Below are 22,135 nucleotides of genomic sequence, written 5' to 3'. Positions count from 1 at the left end.
AACAGGGTTTCTCTGGGCTTTTCGTTTGTTTGATTTTTAAACTGTCATAGGTATACAGCCTCAGGTCCGTAAAACCACTTGCAAAGCTGCCTCTTCTGCTGGGAACAAAGCCACGGGGATGAAGCTTTGCTGCCTTACCAAGCCTGAAGCAAAGTTAATACTCTTAGAAGTGCCCCCCATCAACACTGAGCCAGGGCGATGACATCCAATTGATGTGATGAAATGGAAGAGATTGGAAAACTCTCAAGAGAAAGGAGGTGGCTGGAGAAGATATTGTGTGGCTACAGAATCATAGCGTCATAGGAAATTATAATCAGAACAGCAAAATGGGTTAAGTTTAAAGCTAACTGAACTTTCCTCCTGTTACAGCTCAGTTCCTGTTTCTCTAGAAAGCTGACTCTCCAAAAAGTTACGAAATGTCATATGAGAAAAGTCAGACGCGGGTGGCAGATCCGATTTACTGAGCAGAGGTCTTTGCATCTCAACATTTATCTGTAAGATCTGGAAACGCGTGTTTTCTAGACATAGATGAGAACAGAGGCAGTTTGCCCCACTTGTTCTTCCATCTCAGGTCATCCACAGAGGCTTTTCCTCCAAAACGAGTCCAAGGTCTTCTGCTCTCCTCGTCCCCGCTGTCTTCAGACTCCTACTGTCCAAGGAGTTTATGAGTGTCCAAGGGTCTTTCCTGACCCATGAAACCGGGATGTCCACTACCAGCTTGATCATAGCACTTGCAGCATCTTCTTTAGTCAAAATGATTCCCAAATTTGAATAAAAAGACCCAGCCTCACAGCTGACCTCGGTGGGAGCTTCCCTGGGTTTCCCGTAGACAAGCACCGCTTCCCTCGCTGCATTTTTCACAGCAGCATCCTTCTCAAAAGATTTTTCAGGTCCAGGAGCAACTGACGTTACGGCATTTATAATTGTAGCTGAAGGAAGAGGCCCGCTTAGATCCTCATCCCCTGCAGCACCGTGGAGACAGGCTGGGGTGCAGCAATTTGTTGTGGGCGCTGACAGCGACCTGCGTGGCTGAGGGGTCCCTACCCAAGGCCTGGCGATTGCCCAGTGCAGAACACAAGCTGTAGCGGAGCTGATCATGGCCTTTTGAAGGTAACGCCGGCGGTATCCGGATCCTTTTCTAGGGATGCATTTCCATCTCCATGACTTGAATTCTGTGGTTCCAAAAGAAGACGTTGCAAGGTGGGTACGTGTGAGCGCACGGCTTTTAAAATCCCAAGACGTAAGCCTCCCCTGATGGCGTATTTCTAACAATTGCCTCCGTACCTACACAGAAAACACCCTCCCATTAATTATAAATCCAACAAGTGCTTTTAATTCTGTTTTTGGCCTTTCTGCGTAGTGATAGGAGCAGAGCGCTGGTTGTGCAAGGCAATCCCAACAGCTGAGCGTGGATTAAAATTCTTCTTAAATACATGTTTGTTTTGTACACTGAAAACCCTGGAACTGGGGGTGGGTACGGGGAGACTGAGCAGAACTGGGAGCTTTGAAGAAGACTGGGAGGGTACTGGGAGGGTACTGGGAGGGTACTGGGAGGGTACTGGGAGGGTACTGGGAGGGTACTGGGAGGGTACTGGGAGGGTACTGGGAGGGTACTGGGAGGGTACTGGGAGCTTTGCGCACGGCCCCTGTGCCGCCTGAGAGAAGAGGCGGGGCTGCGCACGGCCCGCGGAGCCGCGTGCAGAGCTCGTAGCCCCGCCCTGTTTTGCACACGGCCCTCGCGGGCTATAAAAGCGGAGGGGAGGGGGCGGGCCGCGCTCGTTGCGTTCTGAGGAGCGGTGTGGGGGGAGTGTTGAGGGCGGACGCTGTGGGCGAGTCTCTGCCAGGCCCTTTTGCTTGTTGTGGGCGGCCTAGTCAACCTGGTGGTGTATTTCCTGGAGGTGTATCTCCAACCCGGTGTATTTTCTGGGCTGCAAAGGGAAGGGATTACCTTCCTTCATCATAGGTGCATCTCACTTCAAGAAACAGGAGTGTGGAAGGCTTGTTTGGGGTGTGCATAGCATATGCTTAAACCACTGAATGTCAGAGGTTGTCAAAAAGTGGTTGAACAGAAAAAAAAAAGTTCTGTTTCCGTGTGTTTTCATTTAAATGGTGAAGGAAAACAACCGAAGTCTGGGGGCGTTGGCCAAAAGCCGAATGGTTTGGTTTTGGCTGGTGTTAATGTATCATAGGATCTCTTTCAAAGGCTCCTATATAATGACAATAGGCCCCAAATATTTTAATTATATATGGGGAGCTGCTCTGTGTTGACACACACAGGGGGGAGGTGGTGGTTGGGGTGGGTTTCGCTCACGCACGTGCATCTCTGCTCTTAGCTCATGCAGCTTTTCCCTTCGTCATTACAAGTGAAAATCCCGTGTGTAACGCTGCCCATCGCTAGATAAGGCGTCCTGTACTGTTTCATTTAAATTACTGTTTGTTTACTGATGGAGGTAGATTGCCCAGGAACCACCTGTAGATTCAGCTACTGGATCGATAAAACCAAATAAAACCGAATAGCTGCAGCGTGGGCTTAATGCACTCCTGAGCAGCGGTCCTGTGTGCGTTAACGCGGATGTTTTCTTAACAGCCAGAAGAGTAAAATCAGCAGAATGGCAACTGCTCAGAAGCAGAAGAACTGCGCGGTATGATTTTCTCGTGTTTCAGCACAGCGTGCTATTTGAATAAAGAAAAACGTAGTGAATCTTAGCTGAAATAACGCACCCAGGTGCTTTGTAAGCTTTCTGCGTTTGAAAATTATGGGCTAATTCAACACTTAACTGTGCATAAAGGTGCTCAGTAGCAAAATAGCAAAATAAAAGTCTGAACTTTGCCGTCATACGCTTGGTAGAAATCAGCAATGTCCTAAAAACGTAGTAACACCAAGTGTTAAGAAAATGCTTAGTTTTATCAATACTTGTCAATTAAAAAGGCAGCGGAGCAGGCTGCAGTCTGGACGTTTGATGTTGAAAGCTATTTTTCTCTTTCAGAGTGCGGTTGTGTTCCCTAATAAAATAACCACTGAACAGCAATCCCTGACGCTCGTGAAGAGGCTCTTGGCAGTGGCAGTGTCCTGCATCACGTATCTGAGAGGGATCTTTCCTGAAAGTGCCTATGGGACGAGATACCTGGATGGTAACAGGCTCTTTGCGAGCTGCTTTGCGTGATACAGTGGCACAGGGTGGTTGTTAAGCTGGTGGTTTTAAAGACGCTCGGTTCGTTTAATTAAAGGCAGTAGCTATTTCTCATGACTAATGAAACTTTGCTAATGTAATTACCGAGTTTTATTAAAGATAGGGCTGATGCTGATTCAGGAATTAGAATATTTAAAGCAATGTAAATGATAGTCTACTTTTAACATACAGTTCTGGGGAATGAACTTCACTTTTCGTGTCATAATTTCGTCCTTAAGGATTTTTTTTGTTGTTGTTCTTTTGAGATCTGTGTGTCAAAATCCTGAGGGAAGACAAGAACTGTCCTGGCTCTACTCAGCTGGTGAAATGGTATGTCAACTAGAACACTTACGTGGTGTGTGAGCTCGGAAAGATACCTTTCTAGCTTGCAACTATAAAGAAAATTTCACTTTCTGCAAGTAAACAACTGCACAGGCAGTGCTTTTAGTAGCAGTTTTCTACTTGGAAAATAAAAATGCATGCGTTTGGGTAAAGCTGTAATTGATTTCTTTAGTTCCTCTTCTAGAAAGCTTACAGCTCAGCGTTTAACAGAGCGCCAGTCATTGTTTAGAGTGAGCGTGCTTCATGTTTGGTTTCCGTGGGTACAGGAGAACGCTCAAGGTGCAGATGGATGCAAAAAAATCCGACGGGCGATTCCTCTGCAGCTGGCTAGGGGGTGCAGCCTTCCCATGAAAAATGAACCTGTTGCTCTTCTGCATCTTGCGTTTAAAGGTCTGGCTCTAACTTTGTGTAAGTGGTGCTGTGGGCCTTCCTATTCCAAACCAGAGTTGTCTCTGCAGATGGTGGTCCTCTTGCACGTTCACACATTCAGGTGGGACTAGAGGTATTTGTTTTCCTTTCTGTTAACAATTAGATTCGTTCCTGGCTGCCCTCCCTGCTGTTTAGAAAGGTGTACATAAGGCAAAGGGCACCTGGGGTGGTTCTTGTCTGCCTGGGGAAATGGATTCCTTCACAGCTGTGCTGGAGAATGGGCCTAAGTACCTCAAACTTTTTCACAGCCGGGATGCCCTCTGATCCCTGAGGTGTTGCCTGCAGTTGTTTCGCTACTGGGCGCCTCCAGGTGTGGCTTTGATTTCCTTCGAGAAGTGTTTGGGTGACTCCCGAGGTCCTCTCGGTCCTGTAGGATAGAGGGAAGGATGCAGCAACTTCGCGCACAGGATTTAATCCCACAGCAGGCTGCATCGAACCCTTTAGGAAACAAGCTGGAGTCACTGTCCACGCACAGAACGTGTTGTGGTCAAGCTCAAGCTGCATCAGGACGTTGAGAGGACACATTCCTATTTTTAGGAGGACACATTCCTATTTTTAGGACCTCCCTAAAAGCCGCCTTTGTTGTTTTCGCACTTAAACCAGAACGAGAGGTCGAGCATTTAGAAACAAAGCAGTTCAGCAGCTGGGGCTCTGCAGCGGCTGCCTTGAGGTGCTGGAGATGCCGAGCTGTGAGGTCGGAGGTGTGACTGGGTCACTCGGAGATGGGAACGGCCTCCTCCCTGTAACCCGTGGCCTGTGCTCATCTCCTGCGGCAGAGGGGACTGGGCAGCAGCCGGCAGGTCGCCCTGCCCTCGCGCACCGAGCGTCAGCGTGCGAGGGCAGTGGCACAGCAGCCTGGGGATGCTGGCAAGGGCTTGTGCAAGCACTTCGTCGCTTACAGGTGAGCAGCGTTCTGTAACTCAGCACCGTGGACACGCCATAAATAACGCCTGCTCGTTGACCGTATTCAAAAGAACTGTAGGAGAAATTACAGTAAGTTTTGGTGTACTGTTTGCATAAAATTCCAGCAGCTAAATAATAACTCCTTTGTGCTTCAGAGATGCCCATGTTCAGCTAAGTATCCATAAACTGATTTGTGAATCCATACATAAAGTTTGACAATAAGCGCACAATTGCATTGTTTTATTTCCCTATAGATTATATTTTTACTTTGTAAGTGAAAGTTTTTATTATTAATAAAAGAGACATAATGGAATAAGCATTATTTTTGCTACAGCAGTAGCAAGACTATACAAAGACTTTAATTTTGTGGGGATATTTTAATCAGGACTAGACGGACAATCTTATTTGATTTTTGCAGGATGTTAGGATGCTATGATGCCTTGCAGAAGAAATATGTAAGTCTTCTAGTATCATTTGATTACTTTAAGTGTATGGGAATGTTCGTTTATATAATTCCACTACCTGCCACTGTAGTTATAGGACTTTCTGGTTACGGGGTAGCTCTGCTTTAGCATGCTATAATAGTTAGCTACGTCTCAGGATAGTGTTCTTTGTGTGTAGAAACACTTAGTCAGGGATACTTCGGGATATTCTTAAGCCAGTAAAGCGAATTCTTTCTTAAACAGATGAGCTAAGCATATGAAGAGCTTGATTTCTTCAAATAGGCCTACAGTGGTCATAATTGGTTTTGAGAGCTAAAGAAACAAAGCAGCTTGGTAAGCAGAAATAGGCTGTAGAGTGTATCTAATTTTTTTTTGCTTTAATTATGTTTCCAACAGCTAAGAATGATTGTCCTAGCGGTAAGTACGTCAAAAGTAAGGCACTACTCTACGTGCTTAAATGTGTGTACAGTTCTTAATCTGTTCCCTGTCTTTACTTTTAAAAATCCAGGTCTATACCCATCCGGAAGATCCTCAGGTAAGTCTGGTGGAATAATTTCCTCGATGACTAATGATAGTATAGGCAGAGTGAGGCATGCCTGTATACGAGCAGTAAGACTGAATTTTCTCACCAATGGACGTTAAAAAAAAGCTTAAAATGCTAAATGTAGACATCAGCAGAGCTAATAAGAATTGCTCTACATTGCCTTTGAGCATCTTCTGTCAGGTTACTCTCAAGCCAGTGCAGAGTACGGTTGCAGAGTTCAGTGTCTGTAAAGAATCCATCGTCCTAACTCCGTGTAACAAACCCGTGGCTCTTCGTGGGGGAAAATCCATAACTAACCGCTGTCCCCCTGTCTGTGGGGTGTGTGGAGTAGTTTCATAGCAATTGAAATTTGGAGAGAATATTTAATTCTAAAAACTTCTGCTGAAGTTTCTTTTAAAATATTTCACTGTGGTGGTTCCGGGGGGGAACTTTAGATTTTTGGTTTGATTTGATTCATATAGCGTGCATTAAAACTGTTGAAGTATTCCTATGCTGTATTAGAGGCTGGGAGCTAAGAGCTATCATCGTTTTGTTTAAATACGAAGTTAATAGGTGACTGAGTAGAAGCAGCAGCAGTAGCTGTTTGCTTGACAACTTTAATAATTGCTGTTTGTTTGCAGACAATTACTGAATGTTATCACTTCAAATTCAAGTACACCCACAATGGGCCGCTCCTGAATTTCAGCAGGTACTGTCACCGGGGCTGTTCTGCTCTGTAGCTTTAAAGTTCGCTGTGTGCACCAACCCGAATGTAAGAACTTCACATTTTCTGGTTGGCTTTTGCTCTTTTAAATCTGGATCTTAAGACTAATTTTATCAATGTGTCCTTATTAGTTAGGCTATTTTTAAAACACAGTGAATTGTTTTAGCATAGCACGAGGGTATTTGTTAAATGTGCAGTCAGAAGATGTTTCTTAGCTACAAGGAAGTAGCTTGTTCTAAACAAATATTGAAATGTGACAAGTTCTTTCCTTGCGTAACGTACTCCTTCCAGTTTTTCTCTGGCATAAAATGATTTTAAACTAAAAAAAAAAAAAAAACACAACAGAGTGGGCTACAGTGCTGCAATCCTTTGGCCTGAGTTTGGTTACGTCCCTCTGAAAGTCGCGTGGTGGCAGGAGGTGGGAGGCAGCCGCTGCAGGCTGGCTTCGTGCACTAGGCTGATTTGAAAATAAGTCCTGCTTCCTTGCCACCCAGTGGGGAAAGAGAAGTGTCTGCGGAGTGTTTCGGGTGTGCCTCCAAAAGGCCGTGTTGCCTTGTGAAATAACGGGCGGTTACTTGCCTTAGGCTGGCTGTTCAGGTCCTCTGACACCTCTCTAACCTGGGGTAGATTTCTGGGAAATATTCAGGCTCTTGTAAAGATGTTAACAAGTTCCAGGGAACGCAGCTGGGAAGGTGGCTGTGAGGAGGAGGGAGCCGGCAGCAGAGCAAGACCTCTCCGTTTTTGGTGACGGTAAGGTAGAGTTTGGGGCAGCTGCTTGTACAACACGAGTTGGATGTTGCGGAGCCGGATGCCAGGAGTCCCTCAGGCAGCTTCCCTGTCAAAGCCAGGAGTGTTACTTGCTGCCCCTGAAATACTGCAAGCGTGTGAGACCTAGCAGGGTCGGGGCTTTCAAACGTACCAACTTCTCTTTCAGATCTGTGTGGTTTTTAAGCATTGTGTAACATAAAATATAGCTGTCGGTCACAGCTGCTGCACCCCAACGCTTCCCTGACGTTCCTGGCTCAGAATTTGATCTTACAAGGGACAGAGAGCGCGCAGCTCACCTAGGTGGTGGTAGGAACTGCAGTCCTTGTGATCTCAGCGATGGGATGTCTACTTCTCCAGCGTGTCTGTGTACTGTAATACTGAAACCATTTGGTCTGTATAAAAAAGCTGAACGCTTTGTCCATTTCTAGCAAGAATAAGGGGAGTGATTCCCCAATCACCTGTGCAGACACCAAGAAAGCGAGCATCCTCCTCATCCGCAAGATTTACGTTCTGATGCAAAACCTAGGTCCGTTACCAAATGATGTCTGCCTGACCATGAAGCTGTTTTATTACGATGAAGGTAGTGTTTTCCTGTTACCTTAATTTATCAACTGTGCTTAGACGTTTGAAAACGTTAATTCAAAGAAATATTTTCATGTATAATCCTTGTGGTGGCTGGGACTTGTTAAATTTTCCCGTGTTTAATTATTTCTTGTGACGGTTTCTAAAATCCAAGGGGCACAGATCTGATCTCTCTGTAGGAGTACAGTCTTACGACTGACTTCATTGGAGCAAGGATTTCAGTGGGGTTTTAAAACGAGTGGAGTTTACCTCAGTATATTAGGATGCGATATGTTTGCCAGATTAGTTCTATTTTAACTGTTTAAATGGTTGACACTAGCTTCTGCTTTCAGTGCCTATTACTGCTATGAAGTGAAAAATCGGAGTTTCTAGTTCGTCTCCTTTCATATATATAACTGTTTCAAATAGTTTTGTGTAGGGGAAAAAGAACTTCACGGAGTTGAAATGGAGTATTGATCATTCCCTCCCCCAAGACAATTTTCATGAATAGCTCTGCATTTAAAGAAGAAAAGTCTTTTAGCTGCACAAGCTGAGATTAATTTGACAGGAGCACGTTTTATTACAATGCAACACCTCGTGTGTTCTTCCCTGCAGTTACACCACCTGATTACCAGCCTCCTGGTTTTAAGGAGGGTGAATGTGAGGGGATGATATTTGAGGGAGAGCCAATGCATCTTAACATGGGTGAAGTGCCGACGCCTTTTCACATGCTGAAAGTTAAAGTGACAACTGACAAACAGAGGATGGAAAACGCCGAGGAGAGCATGCTGAAGCAAGGAGATACTGACCTGCCCCTCCAGGTGCTCAGAGTGGACAGAGAGGTTCCAGAAGAAAGCCAGCCCATGGATGTAAGAGCTCACGTGCTTTGTGCAGCTTATTGAAATGTGTTGTGGTTTATGTTCTAGAAAGGGGCTGTTAATCCTACTGCGCCTGTTACGACAATCTTAATAAGGGACGTGGTATTTCCAGGTACACTGAAGTATCACAGCAGGTATTCAGCACACGTCTAATTGTACTTCTCCAGTTGGCAGTCTGTCGTTAAAGCAGTATGGAACAAGCGCGTCAGCGCAATGCCTGAGCTGCTGGGAGCCCTCCGAGGCAGGAGAGGAGCAGCAAGGGAGGAAGCAGCGGTGTGCTGCGGGTACACTTGGCTGCTTGCTCAGCTCCAGCCACCCTGAAACCTCCCTGCCGCTGTCCCGTGCCCGTCCCGAGCGATCCACTGCGGCCAGGCGGTGCTGACCAGGGCTGAATTTGCTCTTGGACCGCGGGGTAAACCCAGCTGGGGATGCTGTGGCTCAGTTTGGGTCTGGATTGGGATTTCTCTCAGGAAAAGCAGAGCCAAATCTGAACATGGCAACAGGCTCACGCGTCCTGCTGGTGCCAGAGCCTCTGAGATGGCGCTGAGCGTTGGGCAGGTGGCAGGGGATACTTAGGGGGCTGTTGGGTGCAGAAATCCTCTGCTGATCCATACTGGCCATAGGTGAGAACGGAGCTTCAGGGCTTCTGGCTCGTCCTCCTTACCAGTGCCTCCCCAGCAGCAGTTTGGCAGCCCCTGCCTCTCTGCATGGCTCCCTCGCTGCTTCGCCAGCAACACAAAGGCAGCAGCTGGTGCACTGATGGTTTTCTCCTAGCATCTGTTAAGGTTTTAATATCCTGGACAGGTTTTTCAGTAATTGAATTAAATGTATGCTTGCATTGATAACTAACGCTGAGCTAGTCTGTATGTCCCATATCATCTTTGATTATTTTAAAGCAGGTTGTTTCACCAAGAATCCATCCAATGAGATCTGTTGCTAAGCTTTTATGAGTAGAAACTTTTCTTTATGTCTGCTGTAAGTGACGGACCTTTTCCTTAATCTAGGAAGACCCCGTGTTAGATAATAAAGTGGAAGATAATAATCACGTAAATACTTTGGAAGCTCAAGGTAAAATTTATATCTATTTTTCAAGTCTCTTCAGTTTGTGCCTCTTTCCTGATGCTACTCTACGAAATACTCAGTTTTCTGATGTAGGCTGCTGTATTCAGATTTGTGGTGTTTTCCTCATGCACGTTGCTGTGCCTTTGTTTTATTATGGATCTGTTCTGTGAAGCACTTTGTTAGGAAACAGCCATTTCTGTTTTTCTGCTCTGAAATCATGATCTTCTATTTTATCAGATAAGCTAAACCGAACGTGTTATATATTTAGAAGAAATCTTTTGCCACTTGATTTTTTATTACTTTGTTTTTACTAATGGATTTAATGTTAAGATAACGCTTGCTGGAGTAGTCCCAGGTGCTCTTGAGCCTGTTATTACAGACTTTAGAGTCTAAATTTGGCAAAACACCACTTCTAGCCACCTTTCTCGTTATGCTCTGACCACGGTAGGCCAGTAGTGTGATTCTGCAGCCCATACCTGCTTCAGTCTGCGTGATCGTGAACGAATGAAGGCCATCAGGGCTCACGTGCACAGGAGAGTTTAATTTGTGGTGGGCTGAATTATATCCGTGTGAAAATACCTCTGCATACAATGCACGTTCTTCTCACAGCGGTTCATCGCAATGGTTTGCTATTCCTGGTACAGTCAGGAACTTAGATAAGTTTTATGGTTCATTGTGTGATCGTGTCTGTGCCCTTGGCTACTTCAGTGGCTTTTCTGGCTGCTTCCAGTGGCCCTTTTCTCACACTGGCTACACGAAGTGCTTCGCTAATCACAAGTTATTGCTAATATTTTTTAAACTGGTTTAGTTTTAGTGGGTACAAGTTCTGGCAAAGCTGAGTTTTCCCCAAGTAAAATCCTAACATTTATCTGTCAGCATAAAACTATGCACGCAATGTGAGCAGCAGCAAAAAGCAAAGTCCAAGGTGAAGCCTACCCGGCAGTACTTCAGAAAGTACCAAAGATATTAACGTGTTTTATTGAAGTTTTGTGCAACGTCCATAAGCAGTTCAACTGAGAATTCTGCAGAGAATATGAATGAAGTCTTACTCTGATAAACTAACACCACAAGATAAAGCTTCCTTCTCCCTTTTTATCGATCAGCAGTTACATCCTTCCTGTTAATGCAGCACGTTGGGAAGTACCTACCGATCCTGGCTGCTGAAGAACAGCACTGGTGGTGCTGAAGTTCTTACCCTTTATAAATAGCCTGTGCTGCTGGCTTGCATGAGTCATATAAAATGTCCTCAGCTGTAAGCTCCGAATGCAGAAACGCCAATAAAACAACACCCCGGCTGCATCAGCCTGACCGCAGCCGCTACCAGGCATGCTCCCTGGGAGCACTCGGGCTTTCTTATCCCTTATGCCAACCCAGACTGTCTCTGGTTCAAAACATGGTACAGCAAACGCTGTCCTTGGGCGTCTCCCAGCAGAAGCTTCCCTCTTAAGACTTCAGAGAAACGAGGAGGAAAAGCAGCAAACGATTTCCCTTTGGGTTCCCTTAGACAGCAAAGTCTGAGCCCCTAGGCTGCCCAGCTGCAGGGCGAACCGCTGCTTGCAGAGCTCTGAAGCTACCGCGAGGCACCCAGGCCATGCTGGCGCCCGCTTGCTGTACATCAACTATTTCAAACACAGCAAGGAAGGATGAAAGAGGAACGAAGTGCCCTTTTGGAGAGAAGATTAAGCAGAGAGAATGTAGACAAGTACGCTCTGGAATGTTGATACTCTCATGTAAAACAGGATAGCCAAAAGAACAGGCTGCTCAAGACAAGTTTGTTTTGTTTTGTTTTGTTTTTAAAAAAAAGCACTTTACAACCAAAATTGGGGGTGAAGGAAGCCTTTGGATGGGAAGCCATGATAAAATGTTTTCCTGTTGTAGATGCAGAGGCTGCTGTGGAGATAAATGCATGGTGCTCATAGAAGAAATACCCATTATTGCTGCTGCTTGCCCTGTTTGTTCTCCTTATGTATTTCCCTTAAGTTATACCTGCTTTGAAGTGTTAACTCTGGCTCTGCAGACTGCAATAACGCCTTATTTTTCCATTAAAAACTGCCAGACATTCCTCCCCATGTAACTAAAACCAGCAGCCATGTTAGTTGTAAGGCTTTTGGTCCTCCAAACCCCATCACAGCAAGCAACTCGTTGGGGCTGTTGCGGTGTCTGAGTGCTTGCAGAGGCAGTTGGACAAAGCAAATTGAGCCTAGATTATTTTTTTTTAAATGTGTTGGGGTATCAAAGTCCGACACTGCACAGGCTCTGTATTTAAATAGTGGCATTACAGTTGTTTTTCAGAAATGTGCAACTTCTCCAAAACAGCTTCATACTCCCATGCTGTTGAAAAATAATCATGGAAGTGCGTAGGAAAGAGCGCATGTAAACCACTTTTTCTCTTGATGTAAGTAGGCTGCAGAATTGCAGTACCCACTGAAAGCTATCCAGCTTTTATGTGCTTTTAGAATTCACCAGAATTCAAAAACAAATAAAAATAAATGTAAAAGTATGATGAATAGCTTGTCTTGCAGGGTTGGTATAATGCTTTTTTATGGGACCTGTGAGACTGCCAGAAAAATGCGGTTGTCATCCAGAAATACTTCAGTTAGTCATTTCCCTGCCTGAAGAACCTGTTTGTCGCCTCTAACCAGTTTGTGCTTATATGTGGAAAAACACAGTGGATTAGAAGCAACAAAAAAGAAACCTCTCCCGCTCTCAGAGCTCATTCTTTCCTCCTCCTGCCTGGTCTCTGTGACCAGGAGCTGCGGGCAGAGGTCCTCAGCTGCATGTGGCTGGGTTACGAAGCACCAGCCACCTGCTGACAGTGGTTTGGAACGGGCAGGAGCGTGCCAGAAGTACAAAACCGACCTGTGAGGCTTTATCCTCACAAGCAAGCTGTGATGTGGACGGGCATTGAGCAGTACATTGAGAATTTGGGGATCGAGCCCATCCTTCCAAAGGGCACGTGCGAGTCTGTATCACACAGAAGCGCGCGTTCTCCTCGTGTCAAAGTGTTGTGGTGGTAAGAGGCTGTTGGTGCATTGTCGACCGTGTGCTTTGTTATTTAACAACTTTTATAGACCCGAGTTTCCCTCGTGGAGGGGATGAAGTTACGAAGGCTGGAGAGAACAGGAGTCTGTACGTTTCCAGTCGCCAGGTATGGAAACCACACTCTGCCATCTTCAACTTTTCCTCGAGCTTTTGTGAAGCTTCTTTCGACTCCATATTTTGGGTTCACTCAAGTGATTAATCAGCAATCTGCTGAAGGTTTATTTACAACAGTATTTTCAGCAATAGAGCACGTTAAGATTTTAATTTCCAGTGTCTTACAAAAGTGGTTAATATTCTACAGCAATCAGAAGGAATAACCAAAGGCTGGTGCTCTGATCAGTTTTCCAACTAAACAGCTGGTCTGACTGATGCTACAAGAAATGGAAAAGCAATTTCCCGTGTTTATAAATTGCTGTAACTAAGCACTCTGCCTAACAGAAATTTCTCTTCTAATTCCAGCAGATCAAAACTTGATTTTTATGATGTTGATTAAAACTTAAGATACAGCCTTATTCCTCAGGCTTAAAACTTTATATTCCCTGGGGGGGAAAAAAAAAGGGCAAAATATTGTAACTTAAATGTGGGGGACTACTTCAAATGCAGGTCCCTAAGATTTCTTAGTGCAGGGTAGTCCCAGGTAACTGAGTGGTTTATTGTGTAAAGAACTGATGCTTTGATCTGCCAGGGCTGTTACTCCTGCCTGTAAGTAGCGCTGTTGATTTCATTGCAAAATACTCCTGAATTTAAGTTTCAGGTAAAGTGCTGTGGTGAGCAGAGCCAAATCTCTCTGCGCACTGAACCCTCTGATGCGTATTTTTTTCTTACTGCTGTCACAAGCATTTATTTTCTCATTTTAGGTTGATCATTTGGCAAGTAAGACATCTGAACTTAATGTGTCAGAGAGCAGGACAAGAAGCGGGAAGATATTTCAAATCTACGCTGTTAGTATCAGGTTTTCTTCTATTCCTGTTCTTCTCTACGACTTTTTTTTCTATTGCAAGCAGTGAATAAAACTCCAACCTTTGTTACAATTCATGCTGGAAAAAAATGAAACAATGCTAGAATTTAGACGAGGCAGTTGCTTTAAAGCAGCAGAGGTGCTGCAGAGCGTAGGTGTGCGAGTCAGAAATGCCCAGATGGAGGTCGGAAGGTGGCACGGTGCTCCAGGAGCTGGGCTTGGGGCGCGTTGCCTGAAGCTGCAGCACGCGGGGGCACTGCCCTTGTAGCGTAAATAAATCCCCTGCTCTTTCCTCAGCCGCCGGGGGGGTCGCGCTGGAAAAACTTCGGTGCCCAGATGTTGCTTTCGGGTGTTAAAACCTCTGAGTGTGCAGTGGGGAGCAGCACGAGTGCTCAGCACCTCGCGCACCCGGGTTCGGGGTGGATTTTCCCCCTCGTTGAGACGTGGTGGCAGCGAGGAGCAGCCCACGCAGCACCATGACCTGTAACGCTGTGCGTGGTTTCTCCCTGCAGGCCGAACCCTCGTCCAGTCAAGACGTGCTGCCAAAAAGGAGAAAAATCAGTGAGCCGAAGGAGCAGTTTTAGACGCCCCTCTCCCGGCTGTCGGCTTCCAGGGTGCTTCTCCACACCACCTCCGTTCGGTTGTTCAATGCGATTGTTAATATTTAAATGTTCTTTCAGGGACCTTGTTCTATTTGTAGTCAAAATGTTGTGGATTCTAAGGAAAAATCTACCAAGAAGCCCTGTGGAATAAATCAGAAGTTCCTTTCTATAGGAGGTTGTATCCCCGTCAGGAAAGATAGCGGCTGGCTACTGATGTAACTCTGGAATAAAAATTAAAAAAAAAAAATCTGTAACGAAGGTGTTTTGGGGGATTTGGCTCCCTGCTAACAACGTGCTTAAATCCTGATGGCGCTTGTGTACGTTCGTTAACTGCAATGAGAGATTTCACTGGTAACGTTTTCTGGGCTGTATTGCAAAGCTGAGGAACCCCTTGGTCAGAACCTGCCCTATGGGGCCCAAAATCCTCGAGTCTCGGGGTTAATTTCTGGAGCAGGTTTCTTAATTTCTGGAGCAGGTTTCTTAATTTCTGGAGCAAGTTTAGGAAAGCTGTTAAGCTGTGTTACAATTCTTGGTTTTACTACAAAGCAAACAGAACTAGAACAGTTACGGATATTTGATTCATTTTTTTCCAGACCAAAGGCACCAGACAAACAATAAGCATTCTTCATACCTTTCACCACATATTTCGTGCCAAAATACCAGGATTTGTGTACAGATTTACGTATGTATTTACAAATGGTATGAACCTCTGTCAGGCGTCTGTTCTCAGGCTGTGAGATGATTTGAAAGAGAAGCCTGCATGGATCAGAAATGATTAATTGCAGGAATTGGAAAAGGTGCTGGATTGTTCTGCCAAAATTAATTGGTGTTTTTGCATGTAGTGTAGAAGAATTGGAGTGAAGCTGTTGCACAGCTCCTGTGTTCGGATGTGGATAGCTGAACATTTCTTGATATGTTTGAATTTAAATTGACATCTTTTTATCGTATTTGTCCATTAAAACAGCATTCAATTTGTGGCTGCGTGTTTCTTTCACGTTCTGGTTGGAGTGCGCTTAGTGGTCTTAAGAAAATGTGGAGGGGGGGAAAGCAAACGGGGTGAAACCCCGCAGATGTGGAACTTTCCTTGGCCGGGCAGCAGGGGCACAGGTGCGGTGCAGCCCCGCAGGGGATCTCCAGCTCCGGTCGTGGTGCTGAGAGCCCCCGGTGCTGCCCCATGCCCTACGTGTGACCCGCAGCGAGGTGTGGGGCAAGGTGTGGGTCGCAGCCACGCGTTTCTCTTCACCGCGCTGAACCGGGTGAGCAGGATTTAATTAGCACAAGCTGCCAGTGCGTCGCCTCAGGTTTCGTCAGCTTTGCGGTTTGATTTAACAGGATTTCCTCTGCAACTCTTGACCGCAGAGTCGGAGAAAGGGTTGGGTTGGCAGAGACCTCAAAACCCACCTCGTTCCTGTCCCCAGCCCCATCCAGCCTGGCCTTGGGCACCCCCAGCTCCTCCGGGCAGCCTGCACCAGGGCCTCGCCGCCCTCCTGGGGCAGGATTTCTTCCCGATACCTGACCCAAACCTCCCCTCTTCTGCCTCAAGCTGTTACCCCGCTCCCCCCACTGCACCCCCTGACAAAGAGTCTCCCCCCAGCCTTCCTGTAGCCCCCTTTCGGCTCTGGCAGCGTTGATTCCTGTGTCTGCGCTCACCCCGGTGCCCGTGCACAGCCTTCCCCTCGCCCCAGCGTGCGACACGTCTTGCACGCCTTCCACGCCCTGCACAAGCCTTGCACACGTCCTGTACAAGCCTTGATGTCTTACATGTTCTGCACAAGCAGCATGCACCTTGCATGCCTTGCACACTCCTTGCACACTCCTTGCACAAGCACCATGCGCCTTGCACACCCTGCACACTCCTTGCGCAAGCAGCATGCCCCTTGCACACCCTGCACGTCTTGCACACTCCTTGCACAAGCACCACGCGCCTTGCACACCCTGCACAAGCCTTGCACAAGCAGCATGCCCCTTGAACCCTCCTTGCACGCCCTGCACATGCCTTGCACACCCTGCACACGCCTTGCACAAGCACCATGCCCCTTGCACACACCTTGCACAAGCAGCATACCCCTTGCACGCCCTACACATGCCTTGCACACTCCTTGCACAAGCACCACGCGCCTTGCACACCCTGCACACGCCTTGCACAAGCAGCATGCCCCTTGAACTCTCCTTGTACGCCCTGCACATGCCTTGCACACCCTGCACACGCCTTGCACAAGCAGCATGCCCCTTGCACACCCTGCACACTCCTTGCACAAGCAGCACGCCCCTCGCACGCTCCTTGCACGCCCCGCACACGCCTTGTCCCGGCCGCAGCCGGCGCCGCCCCCCCCCGGGGCCGTCCGGGGCCGCCCCCCCCGCGCTCATTGGCGGCTCCGGGCCGGGCTCAACCCCCGTTCCCCGGGGCCGGGGCCCCCCGCTGGGCTTTACCGGAGCCCGGGGAGCGCTGTCCCGGGTTCGCTTCCCGCACCGGCCCGGGGACCCCTCTGCAGCCCTCAGACCTCGGCCCCGGCCCCTCGACTCCTTGCCCAGCCCCGGCCCTCGCCCCCGGCCGCTCTCCGGACTTGCGAGCGAGGCTCCGGGCTCAGCTCTTGGGGCCAGGGGAGGCTCGGAGGGCACCGGGATAAATCCCGAGAAGAAGCTGGGCTGCCCCGGGGGGCTGCCGCCAGTCCCCGGGCGTGAACCGGGTTCTTAACCCCATCGCCAGGCCGGAGGTCGCCGGGGCGTGAAGGCTCGGTCACCGACCCGATGTCTCGCCGCCTCCGTGGAGGCACAGCCGCCTGCTTCAAACACGTCACGGGGCGACGGGCGGCCGCTCCCCGCCGGTGACTCTTGTACAGCCATCGCAGGGCGGGCGGGCGAGCTGCGATCCCCCCCCCGGGGAGCAAGGGCGAAGCCTCCCATCGCCTCGCCGACGCCTCTGGAGGCCCGGTCCCAGCCGCAGCCCCCCTCGTGCGTGGTCCTCGGCCCGGCCGCGGGTGGGGATGACGACGCTGACGCACCGGGGCCGCCGCACCGAGGCGGGTGGGAGCACGGGCAAGAAGCTGGACGACGAGGAAGAGGCGGCCGCGGAGAGAGACCCGGAGGACGACGACTCCAAAGGCACCCGCCTGACGCTGATGGAGGAGGTGCTGCTCCTGGGACTGAAGGACAAGCAGGTGAAGGGAGGCTGCAGGTCCTAAAGGTCTTCAAGGGAAACCCGCGGCCTCGTGGTGGAGGCTTCGTGGCTTCCTCGGGTCCCTCCGCAGCAGCCTCTGCCCGCCGAGCTCAAACCTCCCTCGGGCTGAGCGGCGAGGGCGGCCCGCAGAGGCTGCGGGGAGCTGTGGGGGGAACAGGGCAGGGCGGCGCGGCGTGGCGGCCACCCGCTCGTGCTCGCTGCCGGCACCGAGGGCATGGGGCAGCGGGGGCCCCACCTCGTGTGGCAGCCCCGACGGGAGCGCGGAGATGCCCCTGCGCCGTTTGCTCTTCGCCAGAACCCTCTTTGAGAAACGGCGGGGGCAGGTTTTGAGGGAGGAGGGCAAGGCGACAGCAAGTGGCTGGAGCGGGATGAGCTCCCCGGGGGCTGTCGTTCCCTGCTCGGGCAGCGCCGGGGGCGATCGGGGCTCTTGCTTATCAGCCCCACAGCGGGGAAGGCCCCGCTCGGCACCTTTCTGCTTCCTCCGTGTCAATGCCTGCATCTAGATCTATCTCCTGGTCCGGGGCACGGCGCTACTGCTCCTTCCCTCAGCCAAAATGGGGAAAATGAGGCAAGGGGAGGCTCAGCGGGGGCCCGAGGCGCTTCCTGAGGCAGCGACACGTGCAGAGGGGTGCAGGGTGCCTGTGCTTCCATCCCCGGGGCCCCGCTGGTCCTTGGATGAGCCTGGGCGGGTGCCTCATGCCCCCAGCCCTGCTCTGGCCGTGGTTTTCTGGCAGGGACGGATGTGGCAGGGGGCTGCTGGCCAGTAGCTGAGGGCTTGCCAAGCTCAGCAGAGAGTAAGAGGAGAGCAGGGCTATCCGGGGAGCATCACGGAAATAACTTGGGAGCAAATATTTGAGAGCAGCGTGGCACGGTTTCCTTCATTCCTGGGCTACGTTAAGCATTCTTGGTGCGGTTTATGTATTCCTGGGACTGGCCCTCCAGCCACCAGGAAGTTAGGAGAGCACAATAGATAAGAGAAAGACTTGTCTCACACTTTCTTTATTTGTTTTTCATCCTGTCCTTCCGTGTTTCTCCACCTGAAGGGAAGACACAGGCAGCAGACCTCATGGTCCACCCTCGTGGTTTGATGAGCAGGGGAAAATTAAAAAAATATATATTAAAAAGAGAATTTTAGCCAAACCCAATGAGCCCGCAATGCAATTTCATTATTATAAGTACCAGTCTGTCCATGTAGGGGACACTGGATGCACACCAGCATTTGTGACCGGTCTGATTTCAGGAGCTGAAAGCCAAGGAGCTTTCAACTTCTCTGATTTCAGCCCCCTTAAAATTTTCGGGGCAAAATGTGCCTTCCAGCCCAACGAACCGAAATCTTTGGTCACCTCTGTGCCCTTTTTCAGAGAACTGGTTCCTAAAGGGCACGTGCAAAAAAAAACAAACCACAGTGCGTCGCCCATGGAAGGAAATCGGCATGTCTTAGCAGGGCAAGTGTGAAGGGTTGCTTTGTCTTCACTCACAAGGAAGTGAAGAAAGCAAATAAAGGTTTTAATTTATTTTATGACTCTCTGTGCTGAGCAAGCTGAACAGCCCGGTGTCCAGATGCGCTGTACAAACAGACACGCTGGGGACAGGAGGTTACCCATATCGACTATAAAAGCTTCTACGTAGGAGGCCGCAAGCTCTCGGCCTTCCTGCCTTGGGAAAGGCTTCTTGGGTTGCTTTGTCTGTGGTCTCCCGGCGGCTGTTAGAGCTGCCCTTTCCCCCCTTCCTGCCCATTTTCTCAAAGAAAAGCACCAAGGAAAGGGAGCGAGGGCCAGGAACGGGGCACAGCACCCGGCCCCATCCACCCTTCGGGCGCAGTGAGTTTGTCCTGGGGCCATCCTGAATCTCTTCCGTCGCAGCTGCAGCCCCGGCCTCTGTCTGCCACGCGGTGGAGGCGGGGAAGAGGCCGTTCCCTTCATTTTGCAGCTGGTTTTTATGCCTTGGGGCCTGCTTACCTCATCCTTCCTCCAGACCTTCTCTTCCCAGACTGAGAACCCCGTGCAACCAGCAGTCCCTCCAGGACCATGTTTTCCAGCCCCCTGCACCTTCTTGTTGCTCTGCCCAGCACCATACGGACTTGGGAGCCCGTGCTTCTCAGGGCAGGGCTCCAAAAAGAGCGCCTGGTGTGAAATGTGTCGAGTTTGGCCTGACTTGAGCACTGCCCAGCCCATTGCGGCCCTTTCCATGATGAAAGGACTGGAAGGAATGGCCTCAAGTTGCACCAGGGGAGGTTCAGGTTGGAAATGAGGAGACATTTCTTCTCAGAAAGAGCGGTCAGGCATTGGGACGGGTTGCCCAGGGCGGTGGTGGAGTCTCCGTCCCTGGGGGTGTTCAAGGAAAGGTTGGACGTGGTGCTAGGGGACACGGTTCAGTGGGTGACATTGGTGGTAGGCGGGTGTTTGGACCAGATGATCCTGGAGGGCTTTTCCACCCTTGATGATTCTGTGATTCTTTGATTCTGTGAGGGGACACTGGGGGTGGGGGTCCCTGGACACGGCACTGAGGACTGCGGTGGGGCTCCGGCCACCTGTCCCCAGCGTCACACGTGTCCCCTTCCCCGCAGGGCTACACCTCCTTCTGGAACGACTGCATCTCCCCCGGCCTGCGCGGCGGCATCCTCGTCGAGCTGGCACTGCGGGGCCGCATCCAGCTGGAGCCCCTCACCGCCAGGAAGAAGCGGCTGCTGGACAGGAAGGTGATGGCAGCGATGGGGCCGAAGGGGTGAGGCGGTGCCATGGGTGCCGGCCATCCCGTGCGTCCCCCCCGCATACATACCCACGCCCCGCGGTGGCTTTGCGGCATGCTTCAGGGCCTGCCCCCGTCCCAGCCTGATGGCGCCTCGTCCTTTTGGCCCCCCAGGTGCACCTGAAGTCGGACACTCCAACTGGCGACATCCTGCTGGACGAGACCCTGCGGCACATCAAGGCCACGGAGCCTGCAGAAACGGTGCAGACCTGGATAGAGCTGCTCACGGGTAGGCGCAGCGAGAGAGGAGGCACAGAGTCCTGGCATGGGTTGGGTTGGGTTGGGTTGGGTTGGGTTGGGTTGGGTTGGGTTGGCTTGGCTTGGCTTGGCTTGGCTTGGCTTGGCTTGGCTTGGCTTGGCTTGGGTTGGCTTGGCTTGGTGGGGAGCTCAAAGCCCACCTCGTTCCTGCCCCCAGCCCCATCCAGCCTGGCCTTGGGCTCCCCCCCAGGGATGGGGCACCCACGGCTCCTCCGGGCAGCCTGGGGCTGAGCCAGGCTCCATCCACCCCGGCCTCCAACACGGTTTGCTTCTCCTCAGGGGAGACCTGGAACCCCTTCAAGCTGCAGTACCAGCTGCGGAACGTGCGCGAGCGCATCGCCAAGAACCTGGTGGAGAAAGGCATCCTCACCACGGAGAAGCAGAACTTCCTCCTCTTCGACATGACCACGCACCCCGTCAGCAACGCCGCCGAGAAGCAACGCTTGCTCAAGAGGCTGCAGGAAGGCGTGCTGGAGCGCTGGGCGGGTGACCCGCACCGCATGGACCGCAGGACTCTGGCTCTCCTGGTGCTCGCCCACTCCTCGGATGTGCTGGAGAACGCTTTCAGCAGCCTGCCGGACGACCGGTACGAGGTGGCGATGAACAGGACCAAGGAGGTCCTTGACGCAGATCCGGAGGTGGAAGCTGCCAAAGGCAGAGGCACGGAGATGATCTGGGCCATCCTGGCGGCCTTCAACAAGGCCTGAGGCCCCGCAGGGTGGGCGGCGGAGCTTCGCCTGCCTCGGCGCGAGGCCACGGGCTCCTTTGGCGCGGGGTGGTAGCGGGAGGCTCTGCTCTGCAGGGCCCAGCTCTCCCCGCAGGGCTCGGGGCGGGCATGAGGCCCCGGGGCCGCTGCAAGCAGAGGCCGGTGCCTCCAGGGAGCGGAGGTGACGGCCACCGGCAGCACTGAATGCCTGCTGTGGCGGCACTGAAGCGCTCCGCCGGCCAAATCGTGATGGGAAGGGGGTCAGACCCCCCTCAGGAACGGCCCAGGCCCCCCCTTCACCTCCTTCCCCTGCGTGCGATTGTGGGGCGGCCCCGAGCCTCCGGGCTGTGCTGCTGTGCAGTTCTTTTTAGGAAGGGGAAGAGCTCACTGTGATTTTTGTTTGTTTTAATTATTATTATTTTCCTTTCTCCTCTGCCACTTTGACTCCCCAAAGTGAATATGAATGTGTGTCTGGGTATTTAAACCCGTAGCTTGCCATCGCGGCGGTTCCAACTGCTCCTTCTAATAAAAGGGTTTGGTGGTGGAAGGCAGGTCCTCGGTGCTGCCGGTGGCACGGGGGCACCCCAGGCTGGGCTCCTGCGCCCCAGGGCTCCTCTGTGAGGCCCAGGCCTGTCCCCAGGGACGCAGATCCTCGTGGGCACCTTCCTGGGGCCAGCAGGGAAGCAGCAGGTCGGTGCCGGTGCCTGTGGGGAGCGTGGGCGAGGAGCCCGCAGCACAACATGGGGGCGTGAGGATGGCTCGGGGCCATGGGGACAGCGTGGGGACGCGGTAGGACGTGGGGATAACGTAGGGCCATGGGGACATTTCAGGGCTGTGGAG

General features: G+C 50.7%; 2 protein-coding genes across 11 annotated transcripts; both read left to right on the top strand.

Moving 5' to 3' along the window:
- The first annotated feature begins 153 nt into the window (after nucleotides 1-153).
- HORMAD1 (HORMA domain containing 1) lies at nucleotides 154-14,876 on the top strand. 10 transcript variants are annotated; one of them, XM_080570159.1, is made up of 14 exons: nucleotides 797-1,200; nucleotides 2,588-2,642; nucleotides 2,988-3,132; nucleotides 3,437-3,500; nucleotides 5,263-5,299; nucleotides 5,684-5,704; nucleotides 5,796-5,822; nucleotides 6,452-6,519; nucleotides 7,731-7,882; nucleotides 8,479-8,732; nucleotides 9,746-9,809; nucleotides 12,875-12,951; nucleotides 13,703-13,786; nucleotides 14,316-14,876. In XM_080570159.1, the coding sequence occupies exons 1-14, from the start codon at nucleotides 1,145-1,147 to the stop codon at nucleotides 14,385-14,387; spliced, it is 1,176 nt and encodes a 391-aa protein (XP_080426285.1). In that variant the 5' UTR covers nucleotides 797-1,144; the 3' UTR covers nucleotides 14,388-14,876. The 10 variants fall into 10 exon arrangements, with proteins under 10 accessions (XP_080426286.1, XP_080426287.1, XP_080426285.1 ...); XM_080570164.1 differs by lacking the exon at nucleotides 797-1,200 and adding an exon at nucleotides 1,604-1,898; XM_080570163.1 differs by lacking the exon at nucleotides 797-1,200 and adding an exon at nucleotides 1,604-1,963.
- Nucleotides 14,877-16,805: 1,929 nt separating this feature from the next.
- GOLPH3L (golgi phosphoprotein 3 like) lies at nucleotides 16,806-21,791 on the top strand. The gene is made up of 4 exons (XM_080570171.1): nucleotides 16,806-17,563; nucleotides 20,150-20,281; nucleotides 20,446-20,560; nucleotides 20,869-21,791. Exons 1-4 carry the CDS (start codon nucleotides 17,390-17,392, stop codon nucleotides 21,294-21,296), a joined length of 849 nt encoding a protein of 282 aa, XP_080426297.1. The 5' UTR covers nucleotides 16,806-17,389; the 3' UTR covers nucleotides 21,297-21,791.
- Nucleotides 21,792-22,135: the final 344 nt, after the last annotated feature.

The sequence above is a fragment of the Anser brachyrhynchus genome, assembly GCF_964034855.1.
Source record: "Anser brachyrhynchus genome assembly, chromosome: 28".
In the NCBI taxonomy this organism is placed as follows: Eukaryota; Metazoa; Chordata; class Aves; order Anseriformes; family Anatidae; genus Anser; species Anser brachyrhynchus.
The sequence above is the reverse complement of the archived record's forward strand: the minus strand, read 5'-3'. Positions and strand labels throughout refer to the sequence as shown.